Below are 25096 nucleotides of genomic sequence, written 5' to 3'. Positions count from 1 at the left end.
TCAAGTACAAGAATTCACGTAGGGAGCTGTGTCAGAATGCGTAGGCAGCAAAAGATCAGCTAAAGAGGGAAGAAAACTCTTTTAGAGAAAACAATGTTTCAGGTGTGAAGAATACAGAGCCCCATTTCAATTGCAGCCTAAACCTTTTTTTCCCCACACACCATGCCACCACTGTGATTGGTATATACACAAAGCACTGAAAGATTTAAAGTAGATGATCAGGTGTTTAAGTATAAAAGTATATAAACTTAATATAGTCAGGAGGAGCACGTAAACTTTCCCAAAATAACGACAGTATGTAACTGAATGAAAGACTTTGATGCTTAAAATAATTAGGAAGAAAGTGGAATACAGGTGTGTATTTTTTATTTAAACTACCAATACCAGCCATATACAGTTTACATAATATGTTTATGTTCCTAAATTAATATTGTTTATGACCTTCAGACGTGTTATGCTCCTTTTCTTTTTATGCTCAGGTACTAAAATTTCCCTTTAGTTGTAAAATTTCATATAAATATTCAATATTAAGCATATTTAAACATGCACAGTAAAGAGATTAAATGATTAAATCGTTTCACTTACAACCAATGCACCACAAGTGGTGAGAGTCAGTCATTTTGGCTAGCCAATCTTGTATTGTGGAGAACTGTGGGTAATTTTGCACAAAATGCCTGCATCTGTATCTTAAACATAGTTTGTATAATACACACTGTTCTGTTGCTATCATTTTTCACTCCCATCTGGCATATATAATAAGGAAGCACATCATATGATTAGGCTAGCAAATTAACATAAAATTATAAATTAAAAAAATGAATTCTTCTGTCATGTTTTCCATGATCTTTGCATATAAAATAGTGGGAAAATATAAATTTGTCAACCATTAACTAAATACACTCACTCCTCATGCATAGTCTTTTATATAACCTTAGGTTTCCTTACACACTGTTCTAGACTGAAGAGATTCAGCTCATTCAACCTCTCCATACTGTATATGTCCCCTGCAAATATCTTTTCTTTGGTATGGTGACCAAAAAAGAGCATTGAAGGTAATACTAGAACAGAGGATATTAAGGATAGATTTGATCCACGTTTACGAAAACCTAAGGAGTATAGACGAGTTCAACCTAAGAGACTGTGCCACACTCAGTGGTGTAACAAGGATACAAGGTCATAATTAAAAACTTAAAAGAATTAATTTAGGATAGACAATAGGAAACAACTCTGCCTGAGGTCAAGCCTGCAGCAAAGACCTTGTGAACTGCTAGCAAACCACCGTGGATGCCCGCCTGATCAACGGAGCATACGGTTGGGATTTTGTTGACAACTGGATACTTTTATCCAAAAGTTGTTGCTATGCCGGAAGCAAACCAAGTTTTTCCCCCTAAAGAGTGACTTGCTTTTACCAATGCAGTCACTCCCTGTGCACAGTGTTTCCTAGTTCAGCTCAAGGCTAAGTAGCTGGTCCCTGGAGAGCAACCACTGCCAGCAGGAAACAGCAGAAAGTTCTCCTTCCTTCTCCCCACAACGAGTTGCACCAGGACTAATTGGCCCCGAGCCAGCAGAACACCGATTGGATCAACAGAGTACATTTACTTATGAGTATCTAATGTAGAATCTGTATTATTGAGACTGATTAACAAGATCGCATAGCGAATTGGTATACTAAATGCATATTCCTTGTTTTGTATCTCGTTATATATTCTATATATAACTTGGTAACACTCTATATCTGCCATCTGTATCCAGGTAGACTGTTATGTTTTTATATGCACAATTTTATGTATTAATAAATGTATTTAGTGTATTTGAACCCATGTGTGTGTATTGCTGATTGTTCTGATGACTGATAGCCATAAAAAAACCTCGTAATTTAATGTTGTCCCAGTCTATTCACATAACTCCTACAGATAAGACTACTAACTTCTGAAGTACGTTATTGGAATAGCTATGTGTATAAACCTACCTTCCTCAGTCTCCTCCTCTTCAGTTGGGGAAATCGGAGTTCCCTGTCCCCCAGTGGGGCTCTGTGGAGTCTGGTTTCTATGTGTTTGTCTCTTCAGGCTCAACACCTCATAGATCATATCCCCTAAACTCTGGCTGCTTTTTTCACTATCCTGGCAAAACAAATAGAGAGAAAAAAAACAAAAATTAGAAAGAAGAGTAAAGAATAAACTGGTGTAAAGAAGTGTTTGCTCCACAACTGTATCATACTGCGTACAGTACTTAGATTTTTCCCTTCCATTTCACATAAATATTAGCTCTATTTGGTGGAAACGCTGACACTTTAACACTACTTTAAGATAAAACAACACATGTTCAGTATTCATCACATTATGTAAGTATAATACAATTTTCAGTTTCACGCAAAAAAAACATGGATGTTTTTTATGCGTATACAGCATTCAGTCTTAAAAAAATATTAATGGCACTATATCCATTTTTAAATTATAAAATTTAAAATCATTTATTCCTAGTAGTTGAGATAATTTTATCAGTTCTATATTGTTTTATTACATTAGTAGTTTCAATAATCAAAGTTGAAGTTGTTAGAAACAGTTTATTTATATGGCCTTAATTTGGCCATATACAATTTCTTGTATTAGGAATTTGTCTTTTCGCATACCCCAATTTGCTCTCCATGAGACACACAGAAAGGGAGAAAAGCTTGGGGTCAGAACGCAGTGTCACCCATTTATACGGCACCCCTGGAGCAGTTGGGGTTAAGGGCCTTGCTCAGGGGCCCAACGGAGTAGGATTCCTCTGCTGGCCGAGAGATACGAACCAGCAACCTTCCAGCCACACGCGCAGATCTTTAGCCATAGAGCCACCGCACTGCCCCAAAATTATTTATGTATATTAGAAATAAACAAGAACAAAATTTCAGTTGTGGCGTGTTTCTGAATGTCATTACCAATATTAATTTATGGATTTAAATATATTATATTTATATGCAAAGGAACATGTAAAGGTTTATTCCATGCTGAAGAGAGAGGAAAACTCTGTGGCTGTGGAGTTAGGCTGTGGAATAAAACTTTACTTATTCCTTTGCAGCCTATGCATGCTGATGCAACTACCTTCTTGAACTAATACATTTATATAGCTAAAAGTAGGACCATATTCCACTTCCAATTAATCAATTTAATTGACTTGTTCACTTGTGGTTATTGTGGAAACATTTTTTCCTGTCCGTTTTATTTATATAGCTTATAGTACCATATTCCACTTTCTTCGGAAACATCTGGATCAATTTCTTTGACTCGTTCACCTGTGTTGTTATTTTGGGAAGATTTTGACGTGTCCATTTTAACTATGTTATCAAGTGAAACTTTGGTAAAATAAAGTTAAAAATAAAAATAAAATAGAAAATAATATGTACACTATATTGACATTTGTATTATTTTTTATATATCATAACATTTTAGATATTAAAATGATATTAATACATTAAAAACATTAATAAACGTGAATGAGTTAGGAAACATGAATACTGTCGATGGCGGGAGTAAAAAGCAGTTCTTCTGGTTTACAGTAAGACTTCAAATTAAATTGCATATATACTGTATATACTTTAAATCATTACAATCTAGAATAACAAATTGGTACTAATAAGACTGAAAACTGAACTATAATAGCGTCTATGAACATTTAGTAACAATATTAATTTATTAATAAACAATTTCAAAATGCTTGCATTTTTTTCAGGGTGATCTGTTTTCTTGTTTTCACAACCTTCACTCATTTAAGTGCCCATTTCTGAGATGCAATGTTTCAGATATCAATAACTTTGCAAGCAAAATACACAGAACCTTTAAACATCAGGCATTTTCAAGATCACAATTTGTGAAATTATTCACAACTTTTATTTAAACAACATCTAGATTGCATCTGGTTGTAGCTGTAGAAAGCTTAGCTTTTTTGTGCAGGCACAGGCTGTCGGCTCGGTAGAAGAATGCTTCTTCGTTTCCTACACTGGCTGTCCCTGACCTCTACAAGCGATACATTGATGACTGCGTCGGTGCCGCCACATACTCGACCAGTTTGAGCACTTTCTGCATCATTTTACCAACTTCCACCCATCCAGCAAATATACAGTTAACATACAATATCTTCCGCTACTCTTCTGTTTCTAGACATCAACGTCTCCATTAATTACCCCCAACTCTCTACTTTGGTCCATTACAAACCCACAGATTCACATAGCTATCTCCTGTATAGCTCATTTCACCCCAAACACACTAAAAACTCTCTCCCTTTTTCACAGTCCCTTCAGCTACGATGATTATGCAGCAACGACACCAAGCCCTCAAAATGTACTCCTTTTCCATCAACAGAGGATACCCTAGCAGTGTTATTGACAGGGCCCTTGCCTGAATCAAAAACACCCCTTGGACCATCAACTCAATCAGGAACTCCCCCTGTAACAACCGCATTCCTTTGGTGCTTCCATATCACCCAAACACACTTCCTATCCCCAGGACTATTTACGACAACTTTTCCATCCTACAGGATGATCCCTCTTTTCTGACCGCCCCATCATCTCATACTGCCAACCACCTAATCTGCATAACCTTGTTCATAGCTCCCTTGACCGGCCTCAGCAACCATCCACACCAGGCACGTTCCCTTCCGACAGACCTCGCTGTATCACCTACAAGTATACATCTAACACCACACTCATTCAAGGCCCCACAGGACAATTCTGGATCACCCAGATGGCATCTTGTATCTCCAGCAACCTTATTTACTGTATCACTTGCAGTAAATGCCCAGTCATCTACATTGGAGAAACATGAAGGAGACTCGGAGACCACTTCAGAGAACATGTAAGGGCTGTGAAGATTAAAGATCTCTCCAAGCCCATTGTTTCTCATTTCACCTCTGACGGCCATGACCACTCTAATCTCTCTGTCTGTGTTCTCAAAGACAGTTTTCCGAACTCATACATACCGGTTACATATGGCAATAAAGTTCAAGTTCAAGAATCGTTGTGTAAGCTGTAAATTTTTTAACATTTTAATTAAACATTTTAAACAGTTTAATTTGCAAACACAATACGCATTTCGTTCAGATACAGTACAATCACATTCTACTGTCTTCCCGTGGTGTGAAGCAAATAAGCAGGGGGCTCAGAAAATAGCGCACCGCCCACTGAGCTCAGTCAGAGAAGAGGCGGCGCCAAAAGGAGACTGTTCTGCAGCTTGCAGTGTTTATGGCACTGAGCGTGTCTGCTTTAAAAACTTAATAATGGAATGTAAATAATTTCTTTTAACTTGAAATCTTTTAATTATTGTTAACCATAGCTTTCACACCAGTTAGTTTTATATTTGAAACCATTGTTAAACAAACCAGAGGTTTATTGTACTTTCTTATTACATTACACATGGAAAGATTATACATTTTAATCATTTTTATTTTTTTTAAATACATTTTAGAAAAGTTACATCTACACAAGTATCACAGACTATTTTCGACTAGTTGTATTTCCAACTTTTATGTCACAGTTTAATATTTTATATACATCTAAATAAAGTCAGGCGTCAGGTGCATAAACTATTAGTAATCAATAATTAGTATTAAAATTCACACTGTGATAAATTGTTGTTTCCACATCTTGTAAAAACATTTATTTGGAAGACTGTGTTCAAACACACAAAATCTGACTATCAAAAAACCAGGGTTCACTTTTTTTCTGTCTCTCCCTACTCTTACCCACTGCGATTCGGACACAGAATGGTTAGAAATGGGAACAGGTCAGGCAGGCAGAGGGAAGGGGGAGGGGGGAGGCATCTTCCCACCTCTATGATGCCAAAGAGAAATGGCTTGAGCAACATACAGAGCCGAAAATGTTTGGTGCCGTCTTCTCCATTTTAAAGTGCACTCCTTGGGGAAGGATTTTCACCTCGAACGTTTGCCCACCAGCTAACAACACACAGAAGCAAACTCAACACAAAACGTACGTGCATGAATAGCAATTAAAAAATACTTTCTTTATACCGTTATACCGTACTGTATATTAAAACTAACACTCTATGGGCACTACACTGTGAGTAAAGCTGCCCACTAAACCTCTTTCCCTCAAATTTCACGCGGGCAAGGTCACGTAGCTGATTCACAGCTGGATACAATTTTATGTTGCCTCGTGAAATAAAAAATTCAGATATTTGTCAACATATTTACTAAAACTATCCATCTCAGTAATCTCACTGTGTTAATCTCATTGTACGCCCCGGTGGTCACTCAATGTTCACACGCCCAGTAAAATAAAAAACCTGTTTTCTGCCTTATCACCTCGCACCGGGGGGAAGGAACAGTGCCAGTGGTAATTTATTTCACTCTCAATCACTCTGCCCAACCCCCATAGACAGACAAAGTTGATTAAAACTCATTCAAAGGGTGTGGTGTGTTAACACAAACTCTGCTTAACGGAGCCGCTTGTAAGAGCAAGGTGACTTTCAGCTCAAATAAATAAAGCTACAGTACAGACAGATTTAAAACTCTTCAAGCAAAATTAGCTACTTTGCAAGCAGTACACGACTTCTCAAAACTCTCGTGCAAACTCAACAAATGTTTATTTTTTATCATTCCGAAATTTGAACGATATGCCTCAAGGACTCATTATAGTATTGCAGCAAATATGGTTCGCGCAGGAAAATCAAAATACAAACCCACATCCCAACCAAACCAGGTCTCGCCTCACTGTTTCAAACATCGTTTCAAAGCCGCGGACACTATACTGTAAAATAGGCATTATCCTTTAGATAAAATGTAAAACCGAGGTCCTCTCTGTGGTCATTAAAAATCCCAGGGTGTTTCTCGAAAAGAGTAGGGCTGTTACCCCGCGTCCTGGACAAATTTCCCATTGGCCTTTACCAATCGTAGCCTCCTAATAATCCCCATCTATGAAAGGGCTTCATCACTGTTCACTCTGTTCTCACAGCTGATGTGTGGTGAGTGTACTGTGTGCACTATGGCAACGGTCACCAGGTGGATGCTGCACATTGGTGGCGGTGGAGGGGAGTCGTCATTAGCTGTAAAGCACTATAAGAAGATGTCCAGAAAAGTGCTATATAATTGTAACAAAATAGTTTTTTTCTCAGTTTCTAATAATAAGCATGTCTTGAAACATTTAAATCTGACTCAAACTCAAATGGCACCAATGCCCTCAACAGATCTATGACTTCTCAGATGACATTCTTTTACAGTACTTACATAAAAAGGCCAATTAATAAAAAGTCTGAATCAAAATTACTGGTAGCAAATTACAAGATTAGTCAAAAGACTATTTTTTTCTCCAATACGTATATAATTATTTAACTAACTACAGTAATAATGGGTGTAGAAGACAATATACTTAACAGTATGAAGCTCTGGATACAGGGCCATGAGGATAATGTGCTCTAAGAAAGGGCACTGCTTCAGTTTTGTTGTTTATTCTTTATTGATAAAAACACAAGTGTTATGTTCTGTAAAACTGAGATTCATCTGCAAATGTGAATGCAACAAGAAATTAATGTTTTGCATTTAGTGAAAGTATTTTGCTTGTTTAGTGTTAGTATTTTATCATTTGAATCTCATTTTTTTCTTTAAGTCATAGTAATTGAGAAAAGAAAAAGTTTAACCTTGAAGAAAAAGGCTTGCTGGAGCTCAGTTAAGCAACATTTATTCACAGATGGCATGAGGACCTTTGAACAAAAACTGAAGTCTGCAACCCATGTTACTCTTACTTTTGATCTATAGGCCAAAAATCTGAAGCAATTTCCCACAGTTTAAGAAGTCACCGAGTCCTTGGTACACATGCAAACGTGTATCAAACTGTATCAGATCCATAAAAAAACCCTAAGGCTGCATCACAAGAGAGCACAAACAACTGCAGTGATATGCAACATGTCTCTTTTTGCTGAATGTGTCATGTCATTTCTTTTCAGAGCCCACAAAATTTCACAAGCATTGAAAAAAGTGATCATAAGAGTTAACCATAACCTATCTCTGGCTTAAAATGAAAGTCACTGAAAGAGAACACCACAAAAAGAAGACTGAACTTAACTCTACATGTAAACTAAGAAAAAACATTTTTTGAAGAATTTAGTAATACAATATATTGTGCTACATTAAAAAAAAACAATTTTAGCAATTTAATTTTTGACCTGACCTTAACATCTTGCTATCTAAGATGTTTTTATATTAAAACTATTATTAATATATGAAATAAGTATTTCAGTATTTTATCTACAAATTTAGTTTTTTTTTCAATCTTTGTCTGTGTTCATGTAAAACTATCACCTTAAACATTTCAAAATCAGCACAAGTTTGATAATTGTTGATTTTGATGTTTTGACAGTTTTTAAAAACGTATTAGTTTACACACTATAACTCAATATAACATACTTTCAACAGTGATCAAATGTTCAAAATTTGCAGAAACAACCCATCTGTGCAGATTGCAGAACCATACACCCATACCCCAGTATAAAAACGTTCAGTATTCGAATTTTCACTAATCCTAACATGAAGAATTTGTACCTTGTAATTCGTTATGAGAACGAAATTTCACTAATCTGAATTTTGAAGTTCAAATGTAACCGACTTTGGCCGAGAGGTCTCTGCAAACATCAGAATTCAGTGCCACTGAACAGCTGTTTCTGCGCAGGCGCAAGGCATTCAAAGTGTTTTCAAAGTGTTTTTTGTGTTTGTTTTGTAGATGCTTTTAATTATGGGCTCTAAGGAAGAATTTGCTTGTTTCATGTATTTTATTTCATTCTTACTATTGAAGTAAGAGACAAGATGTAAAAAGGGTTAATAACTTAAGTCAGTTCTGCCTGAAAATTAGACTTCAAAGCAACAGGAGTTTATGGCTGGAAAGGGGGTTAACAGATAAGGATTCCAGATGCGAGCAAGGAACCCCCTGGGGGCATAATCTTAAACTGACCATTTGGCCAGGGCCTCTTAACTGGCCAAATACCATGACCCCCTCCCCCCTTACCATAACACCGAATGATGTCCGAAGCAGCAAGGAAGGACTATATAACCTAAAACTTTGTACCGGCACATCGAACAATACTTCGGTTTTGTTGTTTCTTGCGGGAAACAAGACTTCAGCTTTATTGTTCCTTGCATGCAATAAACTCATCTGTTTTACTACATCTCGGGATCCAGAACCTTATTCTTTCTGTTACAACAAATTTGGCGTAGTCGGCGGATGCTCCAGAAGGCGTAGAACTTCCCATTGGCAGGAGAGATGGTCAGCGCTCACATTTCTTAGAGGTAAGGACTCCTCTTTTTAAAAAAAAAAAGTCCTGACCGATTGGGAAGTCTCTGCTCCCTGCGAGAATCGCCCGAGATGACGGAGTAAACGTGAGTTCCTGAATTCCTCTGGCCCGGGGAAGACACCGGTGTATGTAATGGGTGGTTTAATGTAAGCCCAGAATTTGGTCTGGCAGGCGGTCCGCGGTATTGTGTACAGGCGTTCGAAGCTGGTATATGCCTTAATTGCGCGTGGAGTTTTTGAACGGGTTTTGGACCTTTACTGCGAAGTTCAGGACTGGTGTGGGCCTCAATTGCGCCCAGAGTTCTGAAGTTCAGGACTGGTGTGGGCCTTAATTGCGCCCGGAGTTCTGAGGCTCAGGATCGGTGTGGGCCTTAATTGCGCCTGGGGTTCTGGAGCTGAGTGGTATATTAAATGCACATAATTCAGGACTGGTGTGGGCCTTAATTGCGCCTGGAGTTCTGAGGCTCAGGATCGGTGTGGGCCTTAATTGCGCCCGGGGTTCTGGAGCTGAGTTGTGCATTAAATGCACGTATAATCCAGGATTGGTGTGGGCCTTAATTGCGCCCAGGGTCCTGAGATTAGCTACGCCTTGATCGTGCACAGATTGGCGTGGCGTGTTTTTTATTTTAAAGGAAACAGAAGTAGAAGATATATATATGTTTTTTGTGTTTTCCTTGTTTGTGAAGACATATACACACACACAACACTAACTTAAACACACCTCATAATAAAAGAGCAAAGCATTAAGTAGCAGGATTTAAAGGACGTTGAGACCCGAGAATCGCCCTGATTGAACTCAGTGTGTAAGTCCACCCCGGGGCAAAAGCAGCGATGCTGGGGTTCTGGGGATGGTGAATTACTGATCAAGAAAGGGGGTTTTCGATGTCTTGTTCCTTACCTGTGAACAGTGCGGTCCTCTCTAAAGTCTCTGAGAGGCATTTAGATCTGGAGGTAACAGACGCCCTTAGCTGAATGAGTGCAGGAATGCACAGGTTTTCCAAGTGAAAGCATCCCACTACTGTATGAGCTGTTACCACACACACGACAAAAGTAAAAGAGACCGAACATGTGTACTAACTGATGTTTGAGAAAGTGGTGGAAGGGTCCATTTATATATCGGAAAAGTGTAAGTTGAGGGAAAAGAAGGAGAAAAATATGGGAAAAGCTGAGTTTGTCAGAGGGAGTTTGGGGCGAAGACACCTGTAAAGAAAGCATATGCGTATTGATTGGCAAAAGCACAAGCATGTAGCTCCCACCCTGGTGCACGGCCGGCACCAGTGGTGGCAGATACATGAGAGAAAAAAAAAAGAAATTGAGATGTGACTTCTTAAAAGTGTGTTTACGGGGAACACAAAAACCCGGAAGAAAATATACTTTACTCACTACGAAAGAGTATAAACAAAAGCGAAAAGAGGCAGTGCAGGAGAATCAGAAACTAAAAGAAGAATTAGTTCCTGGTCGCACTGCACTAGTTAATGTGTTATATCCTGCTCTCCCAAAGGGGAACAGACAGGCAGGAAATGAAAATAAATGGGATCAATTCCCACAGTGACCATATGGAGACGGGGGGTCTGAGTGGGATGACACCCGGTACGAGTGTGATAGAGACGGAACAGGAACTCCCTTCTTAAACAGAGGGCGCCCACAGACCTGTACTCTCACCCTAAGTGGGAGAGGGCCTGATGTAGCAGGGGCTGGCGCTGTTGATGACAGTGTCACTCTAACTGTCTCGCACCCCGTCGAGGGGGTCTGCACTCGCACCTACCTTCCCTGATTCCCCCATACGATCAAATCCAAAATCGGAAGATATTGACCGGTGGGCTAAAGTACCGCACCCGAAATTAGGAACGCAGCAAACCTGGAGTGCGCTTCAGGAACTAAAAGGATTCATGTAGAAGTAAAACAAAAATACAGCACATTGTAGTACGAAGAGAAAAATATATTCTCGATGTGTATGTGTGTTTTATGAATTTGTGTGCCGCCATGTATGTGTGTAACTGTGAGTTTTGGTATACTAAATGATGGTGTGAGTGTGTTTAGCCAGCGGGACTGGCTAGAGACGTAACTAAAGAGACGATGAAAATCAACTTAAGGAGATTGGAAAATATAAGAGCATCTGAAACGTATAAGTACAGTACAGGTGGACGTAAAAGGAGTTAGATAAACAGTTTTTGTATGTATATACAATTAGTTGTAATAGTGGAAACAATTTGGATTTATTCGAATATCTCGAAAACAGACATGCTGAAATGCTGTAGGTTTAGAATCGAGACTGGGGAGAATAAATAGTCTTGTGAGAAGATCTGTTTACCAAACGATTAGATCCTGTAAATCTCTTGTAGCCTCCCTAAGTCTGTCCCAGTCCAGTGGATAAAAATGTACTGTTAATGGAGTGTTGGTTTCTCTGTTAGGGGATACTGGAGCACTACTGTCATGCTTGTTTCACTCCTCTGTTCAACAGTGTGCTATAGAGTAAATTATATGGGGAGACGGCAGGAAGCCACAGGAGTATTGGGGCAGCAAGTTTTACTTGCCGAGTACCAGATTTTAATGGGTGGTTTTATCCCAGTTCTATTGGGTTGGAATATTATGCATTACAAAGAATGACTATCCAGAACAGGGTATCACGTGGCTTTAACTGACTGTGATCACTCAGTATGTTGATGGTATACTGAGTGCTTCCCCAGACGAGGAAACCCACAAGTCTGAGTTGCTTCAGGTTTAGAGTTTCTAATACTAAGCAGTTATAATAAGGCGCTTTTGTGTCTAGCATTGTGTAATTTTAACAGGGCCTGGGTGCAATGTTTTTACAGGGTGAGCACAACTTTTAACAGATCTGCTTAAGGGGGGAGTGCAGTACAAGGACAAGATTGCCTTGGTTCCAGCAGCAAAAGCCGCCTGTAATAATTTGACAAGCTCTCTTACGGGTGCTGAGGCTGGGGTTTCCTCAGATGGATCAACCATTCCTTTGTATGTAAGTGTGGACAAAGGGTTCTGGGCAGCTGTGCTGACGCAGGAGCATGGAGGTAGGCACTATTATATCATTAGATGCTGTAGCCAAAAGGTGGGGGACCATGAAAATTTAAGAAAATGTAATACTGTTTACTGATGGGTCCTCTCTGATGCATGAGGGAGAACAGAGAACAGGCTGAGCTGTTACAACAGAATTCAAGGTGCTAACAATCGGAAAAATGCCCCTCCACTGCCTCAGCGCAGCAAGCCAGTTAAGAGCACTGATGGAAGATTGTAAAACTGGGAAGGTGTTCCAGGCTGTAATCGCCTCACTAGGGGTAAGTTGGAAGTCACATTGACCCCATCACCCACAGTCTGAAAGACCAACTAAGGAAATATCAACTGAAGGAACACCGTGGGTAGATGCTCTACCTGCAGTCCTGTGCAGTTTGGGGGCTGGAGCAAACGGAACTGTGAAACTGAGCCCATTTGAGATCATCACGGGCAGCCAAAGAAACTCCCTGGAAGCCAAGTTTGGCTAACACACTGATGAATTTAGTAACTCTCTATTAAAGTATTGTAGGTTTGTTAACTGAAGCAGTGCACAGGGCTCGTGAACAGGTGCCGGACGCTTGGGGACCTCCAGTAGAGGGGAGACACGACCGGATACCTGGCGAGTGGGTGTAGGTGAAGAAGAGATACCCTGCCAGACGTTGCAATCCTGCTGGGAGGGACCATATCAAGTGCCACCAACTACTGATTGTGCCATCTGAGTGACAGGATGAGATCGCTGGATCCGCACATCGCACTTTCACCGACCCACGGCACCAGAGACTGACTGAACATAAAGAAGGATGTTGTTTCCGTTTCTGTGTCTGATGCTTCCTAAGACCAACAGTGTGCTTGTTAGGCCTGAGGAGCATTACTGGGGATATGGTATCAATACATTCCGGGTGTTGGCACATCTATCAGCCAAAAAATTATAATCGGAGTTGGGTCAATATTGCTATATTGCTATATTGCAATATATTGCTATTCCAAGATCCTGACAATAGATCTCCACATGGCTGAGGTCTGCGTTTGGGTCCTGGGGTAGGACTTTATGTATTTGTAGGATTAGGATTGTTTTATGTGTATAAATGTAACTATCCCTTGTACAAAAACATCAATAACATCTTGTTGTAACCGTGGAACGCACAATGTCATGGTAATGCATGTCTGTACATCTAAAAAGGAAAGATCTGCCCTGACATTGTATGTGTAAAAATAGGCAGTCCTGACGTATGCCATATTTTATAATAAAAGGGGGAATGAAGTAAGAGACAAGATGTAAAAAGGGTTAATAACTTAATAAGCCAGTTCTGCCTGAAAATTAGACTTCTAAGCAACAGGGGTTTATGGCAGGAAAGGGGGTTAACTGATAAGGATTCCAGATGCGAGCAAGGAACCCCCTGGGGGCATAATCTTAAACTGACCATTTGGCCAGGGCCTCTTAACTGGCCAAATATCACAGCTATAGTTGGCTTATTTGAGTAGAATTGCATTGTTCACTAAGCTTGATATTGGGGGATATTTTTCCCATAAGAAATAATGGAATTTTTTATTTTAATTTATGATCTCCTGCGTTCTGAACAGATTTTTCAGGAAAGAATTAGGTTTGGAAACCGGGTATGAGTGTACATACATTCTACTTATTTTAATTCAAAAAGCAATTCTCAGAGACTCTGTTTACAAAACATTTACTACACACTTTAAGTCCAGTTCACATTGTGGACTTTTTCCAGTTTATTCAAAATCAAAAAGTCAAATAGTTGATTATTTTTCAATGGTTTTGTAATGCAGCTCAAATTATAGTTGGATCCTGAAGCAGGGTAACCTGGAGCCAGGCTGGAGCTGGAGCTGACCTGTGAAGCCAGCAAAACCAGAGCAATACCAACTAACACTGCACCCAGAATATTATAATTGTAATAATTATTGCTTACACTTATGTAGCACTTGTCTGGACACTCCACTCAATGTGTAGCATCCATCCACCAGAACTCTCACCACACATCAGCTATCAGTGGGAAGTTGAGCAGAGTAATGAAGCCCAATTCATAGATGGGGATTATTAGGAGGCCATGATTGGTAAGGGCCAATGGGAAATTTGGCCAGGACGCCGGGGTTACACCCCTACTCTTTTCAAGAAATGCCCTGTGATTTTCAATGACCACAGAGAGTCAGGACCTTCGTTTTACGTCTCATCCGAAGGACGGAACCTGTTTACAGGACAGTGTCCCCGTACTGGGGCATTAGGTGTTGGTGCTGGTCCCACTAAAACCTCTTCTAGCAGCAACCTTATTTTTTCCCAGGAGGTCTCTCATCCAGGTACTGACCAGGCTCACATCTGCTTAGCTTCAGTGGGTTGCCAGTTGTTAGTTGCAGAGTGATATGGTTATAGAAATTGATATACAGAGTGATATACAGTACAGAGGCTACAGTGATGTATTAATATGGAATTACTATGTATTAATTATGAATATATATAACCTATTTATATAGTTTATTTATATAGTTTACTGTACAGCAAAAAATATTATTTTGTTAGTGTTTTAAAATTTAGAAGTTAGGATACCATTCCAAGTGGACAAATATATCAGAGGGTTAATTTTTAGTCCAAAGTGTTAGTTTTCGGTCAAGAATACTGAGGAATCAGGGATTAATTTTTCAGTCAAGAATCATAGGAGATTATAAAAGTAACATATTAACTACCAAGCACGCTCTGTGTTCTGGACATACACCCAGGCTCCTTGGTATGTGACACCACCCCCTTTATTACTACTTTCCTGTCTTTTGAACTGCCGCTTAGTAGGTTTGTTCGTTTGGCAACACTGATGTTAATGGTTTCCTATCTTGCTTACTGCACTGTATATAACCTGGAAAACTGCCTTTGTTACTTTGAGCTTCACTGTGCAGTTCTGCTGGTGGTGCTCCTGTATGCATACAGGATACATATAGATTCTTTTTCTCTGATGAAACCTGAATTGAGTCTATGATTCAACAACTCTAAAAGGATGAAGGACTTACATTTAACTGTGGAATGCGTCTTGGTCACCTTGTGATCATGTGGGTTAAAAAATGTTTCAATTTGCCTGCATTAAGTTTTTTGCCTGAAGTTTAGTTTTTACCTGTTTGAGTTTAAGGCAGAAGGTCTCAGTGAATGTTTTCCTGCTGAAGTACCAGAACCTTTCATTAGCTGGGTAGACACGCACCAAGGTCTCCAGGAGGAAACGGACTGGCTCCACAACTTCTGTGACTACCAGGTCCACTGCAACTGTCATGTATACCTGTTTGTCTGCAGCACAGAAACAGCACAGAGAGAGACACTTACATCACAATTGCACCACTGCAAAACACCAAGCAACAAACTATTTAAACATGCAGGAACCTGACTCAGATCAGCATACGCCACTGTGAGTACAATAGTACTTGGTATTATCCACACCTTCCCGACACCACTGTCTTGTTTTGATTTGCAGTAATTTGTGACCTAGAAATAATTTGCAATCCAAAACTCACAAAATGAAACGCTAGTAACCACCTGTACCAGGTGTCCAAATTAATTGACAAAACACATGCTAAGATATTGCATATTTCAGGTGAGCTTGGGGTGGATGTGAACACTGGACTTTTATGGTAATCCTGATATTAAGGAATAAACTATAAGCATGTTTTTCATTGACTCTATATTGAATGCTAGATTAAAGAAATTGTGTCATGTGAAACAGCATATCAAGAATAAAACCCTACAACAGCTTCAGTCTAATTGAGCTATCAGTGATCCAAGTATTGTTCATCGAATATTAATTTAAATTAATATGTAGGCCGTCATTCTGTCGGGAGATTACAAACACACCACTACAGTTGAAATTGATTGATTAAAATTCCTCTTTCTTTAAAGCCATGTAACTTTTATATGCTACGTTTCTTATGACTTTTTTGATTATCTGTGGCTAAGTGTTAGATCTATCTGTAGTTCCGTCAGACTCCTTGAAACCACTATCCAGTGATGCTTTCAATTTCTTAAATTTCAAAAATCTCTTCACAGCATGATGATAATTGCCTTCTGTCACAGCAATTAGTAGAGCAGTAGGTAGCATTTGGACTGAAGCACCAAACCATGAGTGACACACCCACTGCCAGAATCTGCAGATCTGTACATTAACAGAACGATTTTCCAACATTTTCTAGCATTCAGGCTTTAACCTTGTTATGGCCAAATGGTGCAAAACTGAGAAGAACAACCCTCACCCCAGTCCTTTTAGATGTTTAAAATATACTTTTATGATTGACTGTTACACATTAAAGAATGTTAGAACAGAAGAAAGGCAGCAAATGAAAGGTGGTCATTTGGCACATTTTGTTTGTTTGATAGAGAGAAAGTGGGGAAAAGATGCAGAAGTTACAGCTCTACCACCTTCAAACCTGACTACCTCAGATCTCTCAAGTTAAGCCAGGCTGGCTTTTAAGTAGTAGGATGGGAGACACTAAGAAAACCATGTTACTGCTGTAAGTGGTTCTTGTAGACACTCTTTCCTTTGGACCACAATTTCCAACCTAAAGCATAAGAATGGTGACCAGGGAAACTCGTAATAGTCTTGTAAGAGGAGCCATTCTTCAGATGTTAAAGGGGAACTGCAATGCTATTTTGGGGTGGTGCGGTGAGGTGCAGTGGCTCTGTACCTAAGGATCTGTGCCTGTGGCTGGAAGGTTCCCAGTTCAAATCCCGCAGCTGGTAGAGGAATCCTACTTTGCTGGGCCCCTGAGCAAGGCCCTAACCCCAGCTGCTCCAGGGGCGCCGTACAATGGCAGACCCTGTGCTCTGACCCCAGGCTCTCTCCCTGTCTGTGTGTCTTTGTGTCTCATGGAGAGCAAGATCGGGTATGCAAAAAGACGAATTCCTAATGCAAGAAATTGTATATGGCTAATAAAGTGATATCTTATCTATTTTTTTATTTTGGGGTTAAAAACAATCAACATCGAAACAACAAAACACCCAGTGACTTGTTGCAGCTCTAGCACACTGTAAACAAGCAGGCTTGTGAAAATGTCTCTTTTAATCCAACAGAAATATTATACTTAATCGGAAAAATATCTCAATGATCAATTTGAGCCCAAATATTCACAAGATGATGAAGCTTTCTAGAGTCCCTTCCTAATGGAAGACCCCAGTTATAGGCGCATAACACTGTATCCCGATTAGTCAGTGGTGTGTTTCAACAGACATGTTCTGCTGGTGCTCGCTCGCCAGATTTATGATCCAAGAGGCCATCTCGATTTACAATGGACAGCAAGGTAGGTCTTTAATGTGAGAAAGATATATATGAGGAATTAAGAAATGTTAAACTACTCTTCTTTAATCTTTCTTGCTTTTCGGCAACAAATTAAACTTTTCACCTTAAGGCCCCTGCAAGCATCACAAGGATATGTGCTGTTTCAGCATGACTAAGAATAACATAAGCACAATGCCTTATAAAACGTTGGCCACATATCCTCTTTTCTGAAGCTGTGCTCTAAAACTTACCATATATAGAATGGTTTGTACCTTAACCCAGCTCAAGAACATTGTGTGTTAACATTTGTTAAGGATACTGCGTTACGTGTTGTCTATACCAAACTTTGTTTGTTACACTGTATAAAAGGACTGACTTTACAACCGTTCAGACAGACTGACTCCTCTCCCTCAGGACTCATTTATGTCATTTATATGACACAGCATATATAAGAAATTTGAGTAGGCAGCTGCATCAGCATGCATATGCTGCGTGGTAATGGTGTGGCACAGTGGAGCATAATTGTTTTCTCAAAAGCTCCGCTCTTTTCTACCCTTCCACAGCCCCATGAAAATGTGCTTCCTACATTAGCGGCTGCAGCTGAGACCGATTTGAGCTCAGCTATAAGAATTCCTCACACAGCTCACGGTGCTCAGTAATAACCTCACCAAGAGTTTTACAGCCAAGGAGACCTTCTCCACTCCTCAGAGAACCTTATTCTTCCTTGCTTGCACAGCACAGCACATTTTTTAAAAATTTTCTCTTTGCTCTCCTCACATGCAAGCGCTATTCAAACACATTTTTCTTTCTTCTTCTTCGCTCTCAGAGAGTATTTAAAAAAAGACCTTTATGCTTGTCATTCGGATATCTGACCTTTGATCTACCACACAAATCAAAATACCAGTCAGTGCCAGATATTTTTATTTACAAGTGTGATTGTAGTCTAGATTTTTCTGGCCAGTTCTGAGATAAACATCTCTTGAATTTCTAATGTATGAATTAATGCTGGTGTTTCTAGTGGGTGCATGCATTTTATCCTTTACACTTAGACTACATCTGCAGTTCTGAAACATATTTTACATAACCAAAATGTAAAGTTAAATTCGATCAAAATACCAGTCAGTGCTAGATATTTAACGGCTGGCCTTATTTGCTAGTGTGCTTCTAAGAATCGCAAGGTACATTTTTAATCGTACAGGTCTGTAACAGTGCCATGCAATATTTTCAATATTATCTTAGTGTAGGAAATGTATATTTTATCTTAATGCAAATTTCAGCAACAAGTAACCAGGAAACAACTTAAGTTTACATTTAGCTTATGAAAAATGTTTTACACATACTGTACTGCAGTGGCTTTAAAGCCGTATGGTCTAACACGTAATATATACAGTACAGATCCAGCCATTCAAAATGTGCAAAGCACGCTACAGATGCAGCCATTCAAAGTGCGCGGTACAAACCCATACCGTGGGCATTTCCCTACGTCATAGCGCGTCATAACGCATCATACCGCAGTACGTGATTGGCTGGCCAAAATGACCGACAGGGGCACTCGTGGTGCATTGGTCGGTCATGGGAAAATTTAATAATTTCATGTCTTTACTGTGCACATTTTAATCCACTTAATATTGCATATTTATATGGAATTTTACAACTAAAGGGAAATGTTAGTAGCTGAGCATAAAAAGAAGGCATCTGAAGGTCATAAACTACATTAATTTATGAACATAAACATATTAACTGTATGTAAACTGTACTGTATGTGGCTGGTCTTGGTAGTTTAAAGAAAAAATACACACCAGTTTTCCATTTCTCCCTAAACATTTTAAGCATCAAAGTTTTATGAAACAGTCCCCAAATATGCGATTGCTGTATAGAATGCTGTTTACGTTCCTCCACCTGAGAATATAGTCCCTCGTTGCTACGCAACGCAGAAACACAGCCACAAGTAACTAGCAAAGAGAGGACATTAGCTAGCCAATATGATAAAGGAATAACTGACTTTTTTTGTTTATTTCTTTAGCACGTTCATTTGAACATTTCCATCATTTGTACAAGCACTTGGAAACTATCCAATCCCTAGTTCGTCAGGCATTTTCTTTTACGCTCCGGGCATGCTGGTCTGTGTCTTCTAGGATATAACACCGGCGATTTGTTGTTAAAATTGGGTTTCCAATAACGCCGTAGAAAACTCAGACTTAATCTCCCTTGCTTTTAACCACGACAGTTATCATTCAACGAGATCTCAAAATATCACAAGGATCCTCAAAAGCGCAACAAAGACTGCATAAAAAGATACTTGTATCAGATACATGAGAATCCAAGCTTTATACCTACACTTTCTTATCTACGCTAAGAAGTAGTCTTTAAAATTTCTTTATCACACAGTAAAAAGTCAAAATTCTGGACCAGAGATTATGGCGCGGCTTCAGAATGATGATTGGCTGACACCCCTTTATATGGGGAAAAAAGACCTGCTGATCTGTTCTACATACCAGGAAGACGACAGAATATGATTTTTTCTATTCGAAACGTGTATTTTAAACGTTTAATTAAGAAGTAAAAACCTTCCAGAGTACACAGATTTCTAAACTGATCAGAAGGAAGAAAAATCACCGTGTTTCACGCATAAAAAGTGGTTATTAACTATCGAAACTTGTTTTTATTTTGTCTGGCAATCTACTTGAATGCCCAACTACAGTATCTAGGAAGCCCTCCGTGAAACCAAAAGAACCACAATTGAACAAGTGTTGATAATAAGAGAGAGAGAGTCCCCTTTACCCCCATTTTTATTTAAATTGCAAACAAGTGTTAAATTAAATGCAACATAAATCGTTATCTTTGTCTTCTGAGTATCTTAATAAACTTTCAGCATAGCTTTCTCCCCGTTTAGATTTATTTTTCTTGGGATCTTGGGATCAAACATGGAAAGATTAGATTGTAGTTGTTTTTATTTTTTAAATACATTTTAGAAAAGTGTCATGTATACTAAAAAGCTGCATTAAATACCACTCGATAGTTATATTAATAGAGATAAGCTCTCTATTAAAGCTCAGATCAAAGATCAAACAGCAATATCTCATACACTGGGACTGATCTGTGATCTGTGATGTGGTTGAGTGTGATTTGTGGCACTCTAGCAGGCAAAGTTGTCTGTGCTTAAAAATAAAAACTGGTTTAACAACTCTTAAGCATACTGTAGTTTTTGTTAGACCATTAGACATGCAATACACTTCCTCGTGATCATTTTAGAATCTTTGAGTAAGCTGCAAGTTTTTTTTTAATTTTATATACACAATACTGCTGACAGCAAGATTCCTATGCTTTTACTCAGCAGCTTATTAAAAACAGCACCAGTGGTGTTCAAACTGATTTTGTTTACACAGAAGACTGCTTCGCGCTGTGAATCTGTTTTTCTAAGAAAACATGTGTCCTTGGGAGGAGGTGTCTTTCGTTGGATGACTCGCCCCCTTCTACTTTGAAAATACCTGTGAAGCCGGTTTAATTCGGCACAGCCAGCACTCCCGCAGAGAGTGATGAAAACCGCACAGCGACAGGCGAATGCACATTAATGTAGGGCTTTCGGGCTCGCATGGATTTGCGCCCTAGAGTATAACCTGTGGTACTGCTGTGTACTTGCAGTACGAACATGTTGTGATATTTTGAAATATAAAAAATGTCAATATACTGTAGTGTCCATAATATTTGCTATTTTAGTTTTTCAAATAAATGTTTATTTGTTAAAAGAAAATTCATAGCGATTGCTGGATTTATACACCCGACCTCACGCCTATACTGTAAATCAGTCACTTAAGCCGTCACACCACCAAGGCAAGTCATGTAACATGCACTGAAACAGCAACACACATACAGTAATATGGTCAGAAGGAGCACGTAAAAAACATTTCTAAATAACCACATGTAAGACTTTGATGCTTAAAATGTTTAGGGAGAAATGGAATATTTGTTTGTATTTTTTCTTTAAAATACCAATACCAGCAACATACAGTTTACATAATATGTTTATGTTCCTAAATTAATATAGTATATGACCTTCAGATGTGTTATGCTCCTCTGCTTTTCATGCTCAGCTACTAATTTCCCTTTAGTGGTAAAATGCCATATAAATATTCAATACTGAGGGGATTAAAATGTGCACAGTAAAGAGATAAAATTATTAAATCTTTTCACTAACGACCAATAGACCAGAAGCCCGAAAGCGCAACATTATTAATAATATCTTCCGTGTAGCATTAATATTGGAATGTTTTTTTTACAAGTGTAAAAAGAGGCGATACACAACATGTCTCCTCTATAACTCTTCAGTTTACAAAGAAATTCCACCAGAGCCTCACAACATTGTCCAATAATACTCTTCTTGTGTCTAATTTTTAGTTAAGCAGGATTTGAGCTACAGACCATAACAAAAAACAGAATCCCCCTGTGATTCAGGGGTTAACAAAACGTGTTTACAAAGAAAGTGGAATACAGTAATACTACCAACTATATAGATACATAGATTTAGATATTTAGATTCTTAAATTAATATCATTATTACTTTCTTTAGATACGTGATTCCATATTATATTCCTGATTATAAAACAGATCATTCCGGTCCTGAAATCTGATTGGCTGACACCCTTCTGAAGCCGTGCCATATTCTCTCGTATATATACAACTCAGAATTTTGACTTTTTACTGTGTGATAAAGAAATTTTAAAGACTACTCCTTAGCGTAGATAAGAAACTGTAGATAAAAAAGCTTGGATTCTAATGTATCTGATACACATATCTTTTCTGCTGTCTTTGTTGCGCTCTTGAGGATCCTTGTGATATTTTGAGCTCTCGTTGAATGATAAGTGTCGCATGGTATAAATCATTTTCATTCTTAGAAATGATAAAAAACGCTCTGTTAAAAGCAAGGGAGTTTTTATGTCTGTTATAGTAAAAGAAAATGCCTGACGAACTAGGGATTGAACAGTTTTTCAGTGCTTGTACAACCAATGGAAATGTTCAAATAAATGTGCTAAAAAATTAAAAAAGTCATTTATTCCTTTATCATATTGGCTAGTTGATGACCTGTCTTTGTTAGTTAGATCAACAAAATGCTGTGGTGTTACTTTTTGTCAATGAAAAAATAGTCTTTTTGTTTAAAATGAGAGTTACAAAGAATGTGGACCAATGTAATACTTTGAGTTTACAGTTTGTCCAAGGTCATTCATTATTAATACTATTATTTATATCTTCGGTAAAGGCTTTGATGTATAAAATATTTCTGCATAATTAAAATATTTATGATAAAGGTAGGTTGTGTACTTTTGCCCAAATGATCTTGGTTTCATAAAATATACCAACTTTTTAATGAATGATGATTAACATGCTGTAAAACACAGTTTAAATCTAAAATCTCAAATGCTGTACATGAGAGGTTAAGCTTTATTAGCTCCTCCTGGCGGTTTTACAAGTTGATCCTGGATACTATTAACATAATCAAATTTGCATACGGTAATTTCCGGTACAACGCCAAATGATGCATTATACCGTGTCATACCGCATTTTGATGCGACACGCCCACCGCGTTGTACCATAGCATACCCTGTTTTGAATAGCTGCATCTGTACGTGCCTTGTGATTTACCGCAGCATCCCTCGCACTTTAAATGGCTGGATCTGTACTTTTCAAAATTAAAAAGCAATCATTTAGAGATGTGCCAACAAACTACTGAAATAGTAGCATCCCCGGCTTTCTGGGAAAGATAACAGAATGCATTCTTTAGTTAAAACAGATCAAAACAACAATTTACCTTTTGGGGTCTCCTCATTTAGCACTTGAAAGGCAGGAATATTGGGGCTCCAGGTTCCAGTAATTACATATCCCTTCCCATCAGCACTCTTTCCCATAGATTCCTGCATATTAAGAAATAACAAAAAGACAAAGGTATTTTTGTATTTTTTGAATCAGCACGCGGTGCAGGTCGGGTGGCAATATCCACTGCTCTGATTATTTCATAAATACTAGCTTTTATATAGCAACAGATCAGATAGGCTGCACTGGGTACAACACTGAGAAGTCAATGCAGATCAGCTTGCTGCTGGCTTTGTATGCAGTTACTGTACAAGTGTACAATCACAGCTGGACACTGGGCTGTGCATTGATTGCAACATCCATGCCTACTGTGTCAGGTTGGAATTCTGTTCATCAAAGCAAGAAAACAGAAACAAACAAGAAAACATGTGCTTCACTGATAACTACATAAGGTAAAGAGACACATCTCTTTAAAATATCTGTGGCAGTTTGTTTTTTTTACCAATGGAGCGGTTTAATAGACAACCTGCCCTATTAGTTGCAAACAGACTATTTGCAGGGTTATGATGAATTAGAGTTTTGGTGGTGGTTAATTCCACATTTTCACATGGGGGTCAGTTTTTTTTTAGCACAGATCCCTGTAGCCACCTTGTTTAAAGGTGGGGTCTGTCACTTAGCAAAACCTGTATTGCCTCTTATTGACAAAAAATGAGATTATTTATCGTTCATGAAGATAACTGGAAGACAACTAAGATATTGGATGAGAAAATATATGTTCCGCCTAATAGTTGAAGATGCATTCTTCTATTGCCCCAGTTCAATTGTTTTTTTCATGTTGAGAAACAGAAAAGAGAAACAAATTTCAGCTCTACAGTCTTCTTCAGTTGTGACAAATGTTGAGCTTCTTCTTTTTTTCCTAGTGGAATTAACCTCTACCTGTATCTTTGCAGAAAACACAAACTGACGCAGCTCCCCATTCCAACAATATACTGCTGGAATAGTATTTACTGCCCCTCACACTGAGTAAGAATAAAGGAAATTATTTATAGTTTAAACATGTACTTTATTCTTGAGACCTTTTACTGTTTAAAAAGAAACAGAACACAACACCATGCGTCAAGCTTGTTTTATAACTGCACGAGAGACTTGAATTGTTTTTCAGGAATTTTGTAGTGTTACTGCCATAGAGACTTAATTGGGTAATGGACAAGATAAGGAATATTTCATTCAGTTCTAAAACAGGTTCCCAATGGAGCAGATCTGAGCTTTCCAATCCTGCTATGAGGGACACCACTGTGTTCTAGCTTTTACTCTTGCAGAACCCTCATTTATTTTATGAACTAAAATCAGATTCGCTGTCAGTCTTTCATCATTGTTTTCAACTACTGTCAACAAGAAATTAACTTGAAATGGCAGCTTTTTCTAAGTAGACTAAGTAGAAAATAATGTATCATGAAGTCAATGAAAGAGCTAGAGAGTACTATATCACATTTAATGTTAACACTCCACATCCTTATTAAAACCCTATGCACCCTAGCCCCCCACAGTCACAATGGCAATCTCTACCTGGAAAGGGTGTACCCTTACTAATCTTGAATTATCTTCTAAAATACAGTGCCTTGCGAAAGTATTCGGCCCCCTTGAACTTTTCAACCTTTTGCCACATTTCAGGCTTCAAACATAAAGATATAAATTTTTTATTTTATGTGAAGAATCACCAACAAGTGGGACACAATTGTGAAGTGGAACAAAATCT

The 25096-nt window shown here is 38.6% G+C and overlaps 1 protein-coding gene across 2 annotated transcripts in view; it reads right to left on the bottom strand.

The window, feature by feature from the left end:
* rabgap1l (RAB GTPase activating protein 1-like) overlaps positions 1-25096 on the bottom strand; it is a 378884-nt gene that overhangs the window by 275885 nt on the left and 77903 nt on the right. For both annotated transcript variants that reach the window (XM_015355764.2, XM_006635021.3), the window contains 3 exons: positions 23339-23441; positions 15391-15557; positions 1970-2120 (listed from right to left, as the gene is read on the bottom strand). In XM_015355764.2, the coding sequence (XP_015211250.2) occupies positions 1970-2120; positions 15391-15557; positions 23339-23441 (421 nt within the window). The remainder of the gene's footprint in view (positions 1-1969; positions 2121-15390; positions 15558-23338; positions 23442-25096) is intronic.

This window comes from Lepisosteus oculatus, chromosome 9 (assembly GCF_040954835.1).
Source record: "Lepisosteus oculatus isolate fLepOcu1 chromosome 9, fLepOcu1.hap2, whole genome shotgun sequence".
Lineage (NCBI taxonomy): Eukaryota > Metazoa > Chordata > Actinopteri > Semionotiformes > Lepisosteidae > Lepisosteus > Lepisosteus oculatus.
Note: the sequence above shows the minus strand (reverse complement) of the source record. Positions and strands in the feature narration are given on the sequence as shown.